This window comes from Tamandua tetradactyla, chromosome 4, assembly GCF_023851605.1.
Source record: "Tamandua tetradactyla isolate mTamTet1 chromosome 4, mTamTet1.pri, whole genome shotgun sequence".
In the NCBI taxonomy this organism is placed as follows: domain Eukaryota; kingdom Metazoa; phylum Chordata; class Mammalia; order Pilosa; family Myrmecophagidae; genus Tamandua; species Tamandua tetradactyla.
Window position 1 is genome coordinate 54,312,258 of NC_135330.1, and position 14,297 is coordinate 54,326,554.

The window sequence follows — 14,297 nt, forward strand, 5'->3', positions numbered from 1 at the left end:
GGCCAAGCACTTGAATAGGCATTTCTCCAAAGAAGATTTAAAATTGGTCAATAATTGCTCAACATAATTAGTCATTAGGGAAAGGCAAATCAAAAACATAATGAAAGATATTTCTTCATATCCACAATGGCTATTATTAAAAAAAAAAAAAGTCCCAGAAAATAACAAGTGCTAGAGAGTAGGTGGAGAAATTAGAAACCTCATGTATTATTGGTGAGATATAGAAGGCAGTATGGTGGTTGCTCAAAAAGTTAAATACAGAATTTTCATATGCCCTGGCAATTCCACTCCTAGGGATATACCCAAATGAAATGAAAACAGGAATTCAGATAGAGGTTCACTAACATTCATAGTAGCCTTATTCACAATAGCCCTAAGGTGGAAATAACCCACGTTCATCAACAGATGAATGGACAAATAAAATGTGACATATATATATGTACATATAATGGAATATTATTCAGTTGTAAAAAGGAATAAAGTTCTGATACATGCTGCAACGTGGATGATCCTTGAAGAGACCATACTGAGTGAAATAAACAAGGTACATAAGGACAAACGCTCTATGATTCCACTTCTTCGAAATATCTAGAAACAGCATATTTGTAGGGACAGAAAGTTGATTATGAGTTACCAGGGGCTGGCAGATGAAGGAAGGGAGAGCTGTCGTTTGGTGGGCACAGAGTGTTTGTATATTTCAGAAATTTTTAAAATAAAGAAAATATATTTGGGAATGCTTATAGCAAAAAAATTATTCATTGTTAAAAATATAGAATGCTGAAGCGAACATCATTGAGAAGGATCATGTGTGAAATTGTCATACTCTCTCAAAGAACCATGAGATTTATACTGCTTATATACCTCACATGTAAAAATATACCCAGCACAACATGACATATCTTTTTTAAGAAAAATGCTTCATATAAATAAAAATTAGACACATTTTAGAACTAATGCAGATAAGCATTTTGCTAATGAATTATTAGTACTTGTTCAAACACACAGGATATTTTAAAAACTAGTAAGAAATTTATAAATGCAAAGAAACTTGGGACAAAAAAATATTCTTCTATGTATGTTAAATATTAACGTGAGTCGATAAGTTAACTTTACTTTAATGCAGTTAAATTGTAGTTAATAGTTCTGAAAATACATTCGAGTCATAAATCTGTAAATCTGAAAGAAGATTATCCAAGGAATTATTAAGTGAACACAGCTTTTCAGCTGGAGAACACCATGGTTAACAGAATGCTCAAATGCTGGTAAAACCAGTTCTAATAAAATTGGTAATAAATATTTGGTTGTAAATATGAAAAATGTCAATTAGTCAATAAAACTATATCAAAAGTAAAAAAAAAAAACCCAACTCATGTAAAGTACTATTTCACATCAACAGATTTCAGGTGGATTTCAACTACCTCATTGTTTGTTTAAAAGCTTAAGTAGTACCCCAAGAAAAGTGCAAAAGTCAGCGTAGCAAAAGAAGGCCCAATGGCTAATCAGAGTTCCAGTACAAAGAACCCCTAAAACAAAGCATGTTCTCCCCTTGTTTGTGGTTGCTGCTTTTAGTAAAAATGCATCACCTTGTTGTTACAAAATAGAGGTAGAATAAGCTAAGCACAAGAATTTCTTTCCATTTCTTGTATTGCTAATCAATGTCAGGAAAAAAAGCACCCATCTCTGGATTCACCCTTGAGCTTAAAATCCTAATTTATAAGAAACAAATTAAGAATTCTTATTCTGAAAAATATCTCATACTACTCAGCACAACAGAGCAACTTTTCTGGAAGAGGAAATATGGAGAAAAATAATATTTTTCTAAATTTCGTAAAATGACACAGTGAAATATAGCTACTAAAATAACATAAAAATTAATTATACTGTAGAAAAGATATGAATTTTGGGTTGTATTTGGTGTGTACAAAATTTTTAAAATTATATTTCCCTTGTGAAATAATGAAAAATTCCAAGTTATTCTATCAAATTATTTCTAAAGGAAATTTTATTAACAAAAATATTTGTGCCTTTATCCAGACTGCTCATATACTTTTACTTTTCTATTAAAAGTTCTCAGCAATTCATGTACTTTTATTTCCTTATTAAAAATGGTTAGGTGGTAATCACATATTTGAGACTTTACTATTCATAGTATTTTGGCAAGTTTTTAAATTTAAATTATTTTCCCAAAATTGAATTTAAGAAAGTCAAAAGAGAGATGGGAACTTCTATACGCTGACAATTAAGTACTCTGGAACATTTGTCAATCCAGAAAACAAAAATTTTTTAAACCTCTGAACCTCAAAGAAATTAGCTATCATAAAACTTCAAAGCAGTTATAGAAAATTCAGAGTTTCTTATTTAGAATAATGAGGGACAAAAATAGCTCACATCCAGCTGCTTTATAGCTTACAAAATGTCTTTACCTATTCTTTACCTGCATTTTTTTTTTTAGTCTAAAATAAGCAAAGCTGACAGTGTCACCTACAGCACTGAGTTCAAGGAGAAGAAGAGGGCTTGGAGGCCCATCAGAGTTCCAAGTCCACTCTCGCCTTGTGAACTGTGTTGACTGGGACCATTTCTTTAACCTGGATGAATCTCAGCTTCTTCATCAGTCAAACGAGCACAACAGTCATTTCCCTTCAGATACGGTGAGGATGAAAGGTGATGGTTATATAATGTTTAGCACAGCACTCAGCAGCACACTGTGGACACTCTGAAAGTGTGGATTTCCTAAACGAAGAAACTGAGGGTCTGAGATGGCACATGATTTGCTCAAACTGGGAAAGGATGGTTAGGAAACCAGGTTTTTACATTCTTAGTTCATTATTCCGACAACTACATATACTACCTCTAAGACTGCTGAATAAAACATGATAAAACTTAAGCTACATAGAGATTTCCTCTGCATCAGTTTCTAAGGAATTACATTAGGAATGGAAAGCGCTGCTCAAAGCTGATTCTCTGAGAAGAGTTAATGATAAGAATCGCCAATAATAATCTAGAATTATGTAGTATAAGGGCAAACAGGAAGTCCGTAAGAATAAATTCACTGCTTAAGATGGGAATTATGTGATACCATTTAGGTAGATTCTGTTAAAACTTCTTAAAAGGCTAATTAGTTAGTCTCTTAAACTTAGTCTCTTTAAGTTTTTGTGCTTTAATATTTAAGATTCATATTTTTACTAAATTTATGAGACAAGCTCTTTATTCTTTGGTGATGTTTAAAAAAAGTAAAGTTAGAGTCTTAAAAACTGAATTCAAATGTCAGAAAAATCCCAGAGTCCTTTTAAAATAACTAAGTTATAGAAATAATAAGCATTATTGAGGAAATTATTAACATTGTTCTTAAACAACTGATTTTCACACACTCAAGGACAAAACATCTTCACTTCTCACTTGCATGGAGACTTTCTCTACAAACCAATTTGTTTAATTTCAATAATTTGCAGCTATTTATCAAAAAGTGTAAACTTGTTTAAATTGTTCAGTGAGCCCAGAAAAATGTCACAAATAAACTGATGATGACCTACCACCCCCTTCAAATTTCTCTAGTATCTTAGTAAAAAGAAAGAAAACTATTTAAATAAATAAATGATCAGATTATGTAAGGTAATTAATTAAGAAAACAAATGCTATTAGTGGAGAGTAAATACACACACACATATATATATTAAATTGATCTGAAAATATTTCTTCTCTTTAAAGTTCAGATAATTCATTGTGGCTTTAAGAGCTAGTTTTATTTAAAATGTAAAAAGAAAAACATAATTATTTTCCTTTACTCAATATTCCTTAGCTGTTTTTTGTATTGTTTTGTTTTTCCTGAGTTGTTTTTCTCAGATGGACAACTGTGTTAATTACATTCTTTGCTCTACTCATGCCTTCTTTTATTATCTTTTAACAATTACCTAATAATAATTATTAGGGATATTCTTCCCTTTACACATTTCCTGATATTCTCAATATTTTCCTTTTAAATTATATTCTACAAGGGTGCCATGAAAAGAATCAGGTCTAACATGGATTTCCTTAACAGTACTGACTACAGGGACTCACAGGATGAAATGGCTTTTGAAAACATGCATGCATTCAGAGTCTTTTAGTCATAATTTTAGACTCAAATGTGAATCTTGATATTCTTTGTCCCCTGTTGTCCTAAATTGCATGTTTTTAGTCAGAGTCACAATAATTATGAAGCTCCCCCTTTCTCATATTCATTTTATTATAATCATGGATATAAGCAACAAAAGTAGTGAATAAGCTGCCACTGTAATGACATATACAGCGGAGAAATTAGGTGGTTCTCAGAAATTTCTTAATTATTTTTGTTTAAAAGAACATACTTTTTCCTCAGCTTGGTGAAAGTTGATTTCTTCAACAGTAAACTTTCTGAGGGCTTTATGTGTAAAAAAAATTTTTCAACAAATATTTAGAAGAGACAGGAATTTTGCATTTATCCAATCAGAGTAGAGACAGCTGTCTCAGAGTGTTGTGAGAGTTAAATTAAGATAATAGTGTTCTTGGAAGACTTTCTGCAGCATATTACTGCTCAATCAATATTATTATTATAATTACAACTACCACTATAAGAGAAATGTAGAACAATCTACTTCTTTGAAGAACAGTTCACTATCATGACATAGACATATTCCTCACAAATACATAAGTCTAAGTGACAAATATTTAAAGTGACCTCTAGGAACTGTTTTTGACTCATATAGAAGAGCATTATTAATTTTTATTATATTATTACATTATTCATCTTTTCATTTCAAATCCCTACGAATTTTGCTTTATTTTCTTCTAAGAATAATCTCTATGTATTTCTAAGATAATAACCTAAAATATAAAAATTTTAAAATAACCCTTGACAGTCAGGCATAATTTTAAATTGTGCATTCTTGCTATATCTACTGTTGAATGAGGCTTTCTGGTGGGATAAGTAATGGCTCTCTTAAATTAAGATAATATTTGAGAAATCTTTCCCTTTTAAGGATGAACAGCAGAGTAGTGGACATTAAGTTGTACTGAAAATGCAGCAGTTCTCAAGTCAGATGTTAACTGGTGAGCAACAGTCCTTTATTCTTTTCAAAACAATAAGGACTTTACTGAAAAATTTAAGAGCCCACCCCCAACAGGAAAGCCACCTACCTCTCCTCTATTACAGAGTTATCTGGACCAATGGTTAAGACTACACAATTTAACTATACAAAAGGATCACAGTTCTACCCCATTACTGTCATAAGATGTCATCTTCAATTCCATATGAGCTACTCGCCCCACGGGTCATAAAGATAATGAGACAGCAGTTATGTAAATACTGAATAGATGCCTCAAGCCATTTGTCCATGAGGTGACAATATTTTGCTTGTCTGGGTTGAAAAGTAAAAAAGCCCTATTTTAACACAAAATTTCCATTGAAGCTAAATTTTTACCCATGAACTAAGGAAAGCAGGTGACTCCACATTCAGCTTACTTGCTGAGTCAAGAAAACTAACTTTTTCCTCAAGCTAAATGCTTTCCATGAAATGCTGTTTATGCAAGATGGAGGCCCACAACTGCTAAATCCTTTTGTACCTCTTTTAATGAACAAATTATCTGAATTGTTTCTATGTTTTCTGATACAAAAATACATCTTATCTAAGAATAAAATAAAAGTTTGTAAAATAATGTAGATGAGTACTAAGTACTCTTTGTCTTTTCATGTTTCATTTCTCAGGTCTAGCAACTATTTACTTAAACATACACTAAAAACTTTTTTTCTAAAAACAAACGTACATACAGAGAAATAGAAAAAACTGCTATTATACCAGTTCAAATATGAAAACACTAAGATATAGAGAGCAGGGATTTTTGTATTGAGTTCCTCCAGTATCTAGAATAGTTTCTAATACAAAGCAAGCACTAAACGAATACAGGTCAAATGAACAAACAGGACATTTCAAGGACTCAGGCAAAATTCTCTGTCAGAGTCAGACTGTAACAATATACTGGAACAATCATGCTCAAAATATTGGTTCTTCAGTCACTAATTGCCTAAATAATTATAGTATGTTTTAATATTTATGACATTTATAACCTTGTCTTAATATTTACATTTTTATTTACTTATTTATTTATTTGTTTGTTTGTTTGTTTATTTACTTTTACATGGGCAGGCACTGGGAAATGAACCCGGGTCTCCGGCATGGCAGGTGAGAACTCTGCCACTGAGCCACCGTTGTCTGCCCAATACTTACATTTTTAATGAGTTAAATATATTAAGTAAAAGTGAGATATCATCTAATTGATGTTTTACACATGCAAAAATATTACTCTTTCCATTGCTTCAAGCGAGTACTTTTCACACTGACAAGTGTAAGCACGTGGGATGGTAAACTAAAAAGTCTTTTCTAATGCAGAAGTGGTCTGCAACGCAAAAAGAGTGAAGTCTTCTATATAATCACCATAGTTACTTCAAAATGAAGACGCAGTTATGGTGTTCAAACCTTTCTTTTTTGACTATATTGCAATCTATTATTTCAACTATAACCTGAGTTCTCAAATTCATATTTGGTAACGGCCATCACTGTTAGTTCTCTAGCAGAGGACCCCATCAGGAGGAAAAGCAGGAAGATATAAAATAATTGGATTTCTGTGAAATTTCCAGCAATATTAAGAGATTATAAGAGAAAAAAGATGCCAATTTATGAAACCATCTTAATTCCTAGATAATAAATACTAGGCAAAATAAGTCAACGTCATTGCTCCTATAAGATGAAAAATGGATTTAAATGCATTATATATTAGGAGAAAATGATTAGTTGTTTATGAAGTACGTTAAATCGGGTGCAGGTTCAAAAATCAAAAAATAATTATTATTCAGAAGATGGATAATAATACTCTAACCAGTCTATACCTCCACAAAAGCCACCTGAAGTAATCTCTTCTTCAAATACATCAGAGAAGCCTCTTCCTGCATTTAGTTTTGCCAGTCGACCATCAATAAACTGAAATGAAAAAGTGTCAAATATGTTAATTTTTCACTTACTCCATAAATTAAAATTTTATTTATATCAAAAATATTAACACCAAACTCTCTCATATAAATATAAATTACACATATATCTACATGTACACAAATATACATATGATAAGAAAAACTTCAAACAAAGTAAATACCAGGTGCTCAGTAAGCAACAGTTAATCAAATCACAGACACTAACGTTATTAACAAGAAATTGCAAAGCTCAATTATAAAGACCATGAGCTCTGGATAGGATGCTCAACATACAAACTCTGCAGAGGCGTTTGCACAGGGGCACTACCTCCATGCAAAGCCATTTGCCTACGTGGCTATGTTTCTTTCACCAGGCCTCAATGCTTTCAGAATTTACCTCCTAGTGTTGCTGCAAAGATTAAATTAGATCATCAAGGTAATGATCTTAGTATGGTCTCTTGACACAGAAAGCATTCAAGAAATATTCGGCATTACTATTTTTGAGATTGCTATTAACTTCATTCAGTAAAATAAAACTCTCTTTGTCTAAACCATCATGTCCTAAAGCCTAGGAGAGTTCATGATAATCCTAACCATTCAACAACAAAATAATGCATTTTCATAATTCCTGGCACATGTGGTGACTGATTCTCAGAACTATAATTATCAACTTATATATAGTTCAGGCAAAACGTATTAACTTGACATACATAAGGCTATTTTAGGTGATATTTTTCAACGTTCCTGAAGACAAGATTGGAGTTGGAAACAGATGCTATCCAAAGCACTTGGAGATCTTTTTCAAAAGGCAGATACCTGAAGCTTATATTCCATTGCGTGTTCTGTCCCATCCCTATCCCACTCTAATACACACAGCATATCAGAATCTTGAGACATGGATACTGCATTCTGAAAAAGTTTTCTAGGTGATTTGTATGATGCTGTCCAAACGCAGGTGAAAACCAAAGCCATATTTTACATATACATCTATTTAATGCCACTTGATTACGATTTATTCTGTTGATCTGGGGCTCTAGAGTTGTAGTGCTTGGAAATGTTATAAATGTTGTTGAGGTTACTTCATTCACAAGAAGGTGAAGGATCCTTAAGGCTCCTCTGCATAAGAGGCAAACTATAACGTGATACACATCATATTAGGGAAGATGCAAATGATTTCTTCCAGGATAAACTTGAAGTTCTGGGGACTAACACAAAATGTTTGTTTTCATCCTGGAATTAATTAATCCTGATCACAATTTTTTCACCCTAAAAATTTTTGTCTTTTGTTTTTCTTCATACCAGAAATTTAAAACTTATGTGAATTAAAAGTATGTAACTTGACTTTTAAAAAATCCTCACAATTTCATCCTAGTTTTCGATTTGAGCGATTAATGGACAAAACTAATTTAGAGGAGTTGTATTAGGCAATACAGTATTTCTCAGGCAGCAATTTAAAATAATTAATAGCAGTCACACCAGTTATATTATGAAACTTTGAGACAAATCTCTGACAGACCAAACTTAGGAAAGAATGGCAAATGAACTAACAGACGTCAGTTCAAAATATGTTTTAATCACAAAATGTTCATTTTTAAATTAAATAATTAGAATTAATGGAATTATTACTTTCATTCTATCTTGAGCTGAAGGCTTTTAATTTATAATGTTGGCTTCTTTGCTACATATAATAAGTTGTTAATTTGAAAATAAAACAGCTTAAAATGCATGTAAAATCTTACACGTTTTCATCACAGCATTATAAATCAAAATGAAGTGATCTAATTTGACGGACTAAGTATCATTTTGAAAAAAAATAAGGTGAAAGCAAAATGATAAATTTAAAGTAATATATTACTGACAAGTAGAACAAACTAAGACATCCTTTTAAAGGACTTAATTTGCTTTAAAAGATTAAGACTACAAAGTTTTTTAAAAGGTTTTCATTTTTGTGTTTACTGAAAATAATCCACCCATTTTAACTTGAGTGGAATAGTTCAAGTCTAAGGAGAGATAAATTAAAAAACTATTTAGATTTTTGAGCATGAATTACTACTTTGAGTTACTAAACTAGTGATTTCAGCCAATAGAAATTAATCACTTGGTAAAGTGCCATGTATTATCATTGACTTTACAAACAACCCTGTCAGTGACAATCAGACACTTGCCAACTTACACACTGAATGAAAATATCTGTCTTAAAATAAAAGACTGATTTCATGAATATACACACATACATTACACATACAATCATACAAATTATAGATACCTGGGAATAAACTGGGAAGTGGTATTAATGGAGAGGAATGCTGAAGGTAACATTTCTCAATTGTGTTTCTAGTTTTGACTTGGTATCAGTTTATTTTTCCCAAGTGGAATTGGTTCATGGTCAGACTACCTTAATAATTCTGGAGCATTTCATAGTAAGTAAAAGAGATAAGAACATTTTTTAGCTACTGATAGTAATAATTTTGAACTGAAAGACATGATCTCTGTTGGAAAAACTATAACTATTAAGTGCTGAAATCTGTCACTTGATTAACAGCTACTCACATCACTGAGGAAACAAATTCTTTTAGGTAATTGGGAAACTTAAGTATTTGTTTCCAACTTCAAAATTAGTCTGGTATTACAAGTAATGTCAAGTAATACTGCTATTACAATGCAAGGAGTACAGAGGTAACATAAAATTAGGTTACAAGTAGATTTTTAAAGGAATTTAAGAATTTACTTGAGATGATGCTTTTTACATAAAACTTAATATACTGCTTTTTATTCCAAAAGTAAAAACTTAGAATCTGAAATTAAACATGCTAAATGATCACATCAAAACATAAACAACATAATTGGAAATTCTACAAAAATCCATATACATAAATTCATGGTATGAATTTCATAATTTTACTTTAAATTGTAAATAGATAATAACAATTAAAATTAAGTTGATAATATACATATTTCTCAAGATAAATTATATTATTTTCCCTAAATCATCAATAACTACAAAAGAGCTTGATTTCATTAATCCTATGACATGACCTTAAAATAGTCTGAAAAGTTATAGCATAAATGTTTTTAAGCCGCAAAACTGTTTCCCGCTACTCTTCTTTATCTTGATATCACTTAGGTTTTCCAAAGCATTCTTATTTTTAAATAACCATGTAAATTGGAAATTGAGTTAGTTTAAAGAAATTATCTGTTGCTTTGAGTGCTCTTCAGTAAGCAATATTGTTAAATGAAACGAACATGCACCATTTCAATTAGATTCTAAAAACATGATTAAATACAAAATGAGTGTTTTTAAAATGGAATATAAAGAGTAAACTTTATGGCAATTTTTTTCCAGCTAAATACAAAGAGTATGTTTTGAATAGAGTCACAGCTTAAACTTGAATACATTCACCTGTAGACTAGTACAGGCATTTTTCCCCTCAAAGATAAGTTGTATGCTTCTCACAGCTCTTTAATTCTTCACCAGTCGGTGTATCCCTGTCGTTCAATCCAAAAATCCAAGACAAGTCATGCCATTATCAATGTTCTAATACTCTTAGCGGTGTAGACACGTTATATAATCTCTAATTCCAATAAATCCATCAAAAACACTGAGGATGATGATAATTGGATTTCAGGATTGTGATATCATTTTAAAAGAAATCTTTCATTTTCAAAACAAAAAAAAAAAGGCTTATAAGAAAGTGTATGGAGGAAGGGGTTCAGTGCTTCAATTTTCTGTCAGTCTGGAGAAGATGCAAGGTGGAATGCTCTATTTTGTGCTAATAACATGCCAGTCTAGTTACTGAAGCAAGCAGCAGGAGCACTGGAGCAACACAATAAACAAATCTACACATCCAAATCCCTTCTCCAGCCTGAAGGAAAAATTGCCCTATCTCAAAAATTTATCTCATCTGAGAAACTCTTCTTGGGCACAAAGATAAATTGATTAATAAAGAATTAAAACCTTGAGAGCTACAGAAAATATGCTTTTCTAAGATAAATTTGTAATCTTTAGTAATCTAAAGAAAAAAATTAATTCAATTAGAAATGCTTTTAAAATATATTAATTTCTGATACATCTTTAAAATTTGCCTTTCTATATAATGCCTTGGGCTAAAAAAAAGTAAGTGGTCTAATTTAAATACTTCTTCTTTAAAATTCTCAGTAAACCTTGACAGGTAAGTAAAAAATACAGTAAACTGCTATAATAAATTATATCAACAGATATTTATAGACACCTGCTAAATGCAAGGCATTTAGTTAGTAGTGTAACACAAACTGCTATAGAGTACAACTGGGAATAAGATAGGTCAGGTTAGAGCTCAAATCAAGAGGGTTAAGACCAAGTATGTGAAGGAACAGAGTAAATAATTGTATGCCATTTCAAAGATTAGATAATCAGATGGCAGTAAAGCTTCAGTATACTAAATTAGATTACCATGATATAATAAGCAGGAAAATACTTTGAAGAGTATAAAGAGCCCATCCAGGGCAACTTCCTATAACAACAACAGGAGAACATTATTACTTTCAAGGGTCTATCAACTGACAAACACCAAAAAATCTGCTAAAGAAATTTAGCCCGTTTAACCTTATGACTACCAAGACTAAAGAATCAAATAAGTCGATCATTCAATATATATTTAGTTGAATGTGTTCTATAAGCCAGGTACTTTTCTACATGTTTGAAATATAGGAATGAATGAAAGAGACAAAAATCTAAGCCATCATGTTGCTTGGACATCTAGTTGGGGGAAGGGGATAAGAGCATAAGAAATGTAATAAATTACATAGTGTGTTAGAAGATGATGAGTGTGAAAGAATAAAATGGAATTGCATAAGGGAGTTTGTGCAGTGTGAGGCAAGAGACTTTCACTTTTAAATAGTGTGGTCATGAAAAAGATGACATTGAGCCAAGGCTTGAAAGCAGTGAGGAAGTAAGTCACATGGTTTAATGGGGAAAGAGATACCAGGCAGAGGGAACAGCATGTGTAAACAAAGGCACTAAAGCAAGCACAGGCGTGTACTCAGTAGTCTATAAGGAACTCCAAGTAGATGGAGAAAAAACAACCAATCATAACAATTATCTCACTATAAATTCATAATTTCCAATCACAAATGTGCTCTGAATGATTAAAAACAATTCTATTTTTCATAGTCCATTCACACTGCCCATTTATATCATAATTTATATTTTTCTCTCTAAATGACCAATCACCTCCCCCATTCTCTGCTAGCTGATGACCTTGTTTCTCAATTTCACTGGAAAAAAGCAATCAAAAGAGAAATTCTACAAGCTCAGAGCACATTCACCCACTTCTACCATCTGCCCTCTTGTAGACTTTGCCTTCTCTCCTTGTTAAAGATGAATTGTCTGTGCTACTCACAAAGACCAACTCCTTCAGCAATTTTTTCTGTCTCTCTCCTATATCTAGTTTTCTTTCTCTATTAGATCTTTGTAACAGCGTACACTTGTGTCATTTCTTCTCCTGACCAATTTACATCACTATATCCATTTCTATGCTCCTCTTTACAGTAAAAATCCACAAAAGAATTATCAGTTTTTGTTTCTATGTCTTCTCTGCCCATGCTTCAATCCATGTTTTCTTCTTCATCACTTCAGCAAAATGCTCCTGCTAAAGTCATCATATCTCTACATTATCAAATTCAGGGTCAATTCCAAGTTCTCATTTGGATTACCCTTTCATGACATTGTTGATCCTTTACTCTTTGTTATTCTTTCCTTATGTGACTGCTAACCTAACATATCCTGATTTCTCTCCTACATCACTGGTCACTCACACTTGCTTGGCCTCCTTTGCTATTGCTCCCCCTACTTTCATCTTCCAATACTCATTCCTTTGGTAATCTCACCTGGTCTCTAGAATAATGGCTCTAGATTCTGCTTGTATACTAATGTATCCTGAATTACATCTCCAGTCCAATGTTCTCCTCAGCTCGTTTATTCAGCTGCTTACCCAATAGCTCCACTTCGATGTTGACATAGGTTGAATTGTGTCTCCAAAAAAGATATAATGAGGTCCTTACCCCTAATATCTCAGAACATGCCTCTGTTTGGAAACAAGGTTGTTGCAGATGGAATTAGCCAAGTTGAGATGAGATCAAACGGGGTGCATGGATAGTTCAGTGGTACAATTATTGCCTGCTATGTGGGAAACCCGGATTTGATTTCCAGTCCATGCACTCCAAAATGAACAAACAAACAAAAAATAACATTCAACAAATGATTCTGATAATGGGATATTCAAATGGAAAAGAATGAAATGTGACCCCCACCCCACAGCATACAAAAAATGAAAATAAAAAAGACGAGATCACAGGAATAGGGTGGGTCCTTGATCTAATATGACTGGCATCCTTCTAAGAAGAGAAGAGATACATCGGGAGAAGAAGGCCATGTGAAGGAAGAGGCAGAAATGTGGCGTTATGCCGCCACAAGGCAAGGAATGCCTGGGTCACAGAAGTGGAAGATGCAAGGCAGGATTCTTCCATAGAGCCCTGGGAGGGAACATAGCCCTGCCAACACCTTGATTTAGGACAGAGCCTCCAGAAGTGGGAGGAAATAAATTTCTGTGCTTTGTTAGTACAGTCCTAGGAAACCAACCCATGCTTAACAGATATCTCAAATTTAACACATCCAAAACTGAACTCTTGTTCTTCTTGCCAAAATCTCTTTACTTATAATCTTCCTCATCTCAATTAAATGGCAATTATACTTTTCCAGTTTCTCATATGAGAAATCATAGAATCATCCTTTACTCCTTTCTGTCACACTTCATATTCAATATTTCAGGGCACCCACTGGTTTTATCTTAAAACAAATCTATAATCTGACCATCACTACTTCTAAACCACCATCATCTCTACCATCATCTCTACCATCACTACTTCTAAACCACCATCATTCCTCACCTAGATTATAGCTATAGCTTTCTAAATCCCCATTCTCCCTCCTTCCATCTTTGCCTACACTAAAGAAATCTAAACTATACTATTTTAAATTGCAAATCCCTCCCACCTCTTGTAACCACCATTTCTCTTATCTTGTTCTATTTACTTCTCCATAGTACTTATCTTTGAACATTATTTATATATTTTGTACTTATCTTTCTACATTATTTATTTATTTTGTAAACTGATTATCTGTCTCCTTTCAACTAAGACAAACCTCCTAAAGTCAAGGATTCTTTTTTACCCTGTTCTCTATTATATCTCAGCACCCAGAATATTGCCTGGTACATAGAAGACACTCAAATTATAATGTTTATTGAGAAAATTAATAAAGAATTTCAGATGGATGTTTCTA

The 14,297-nt window shown here is 32.5% G+C and overlaps 1 protein-coding gene across 8 annotated transcripts in view; it reads right to left on the bottom strand.

The window, feature by feature from the left end:
• DENND1B (DENN domain containing 1B) overlaps positions 1-14,297 on the bottom strand; it is a 283,782-nt gene that overhangs the window by 33,784 nt on the left and 235,701 nt on the right. For 7 of the 8 annotated variants that reach the window (XM_077157317.1, XM_077157322.1, XM_077157319.1 and 4 more), the window contains one exon: positions 6,899-6,989. In XM_077157317.1, the coding sequence (XP_077013432.1) occupies positions 6,899-6,989 (91 nt within the window). Of the gene's footprint in view, positions 1-3,143; positions 6,990-14,297 lie in introns of those variants that run through there. The other variant, XM_077157324.1, reaches the window with a different exon arrangement.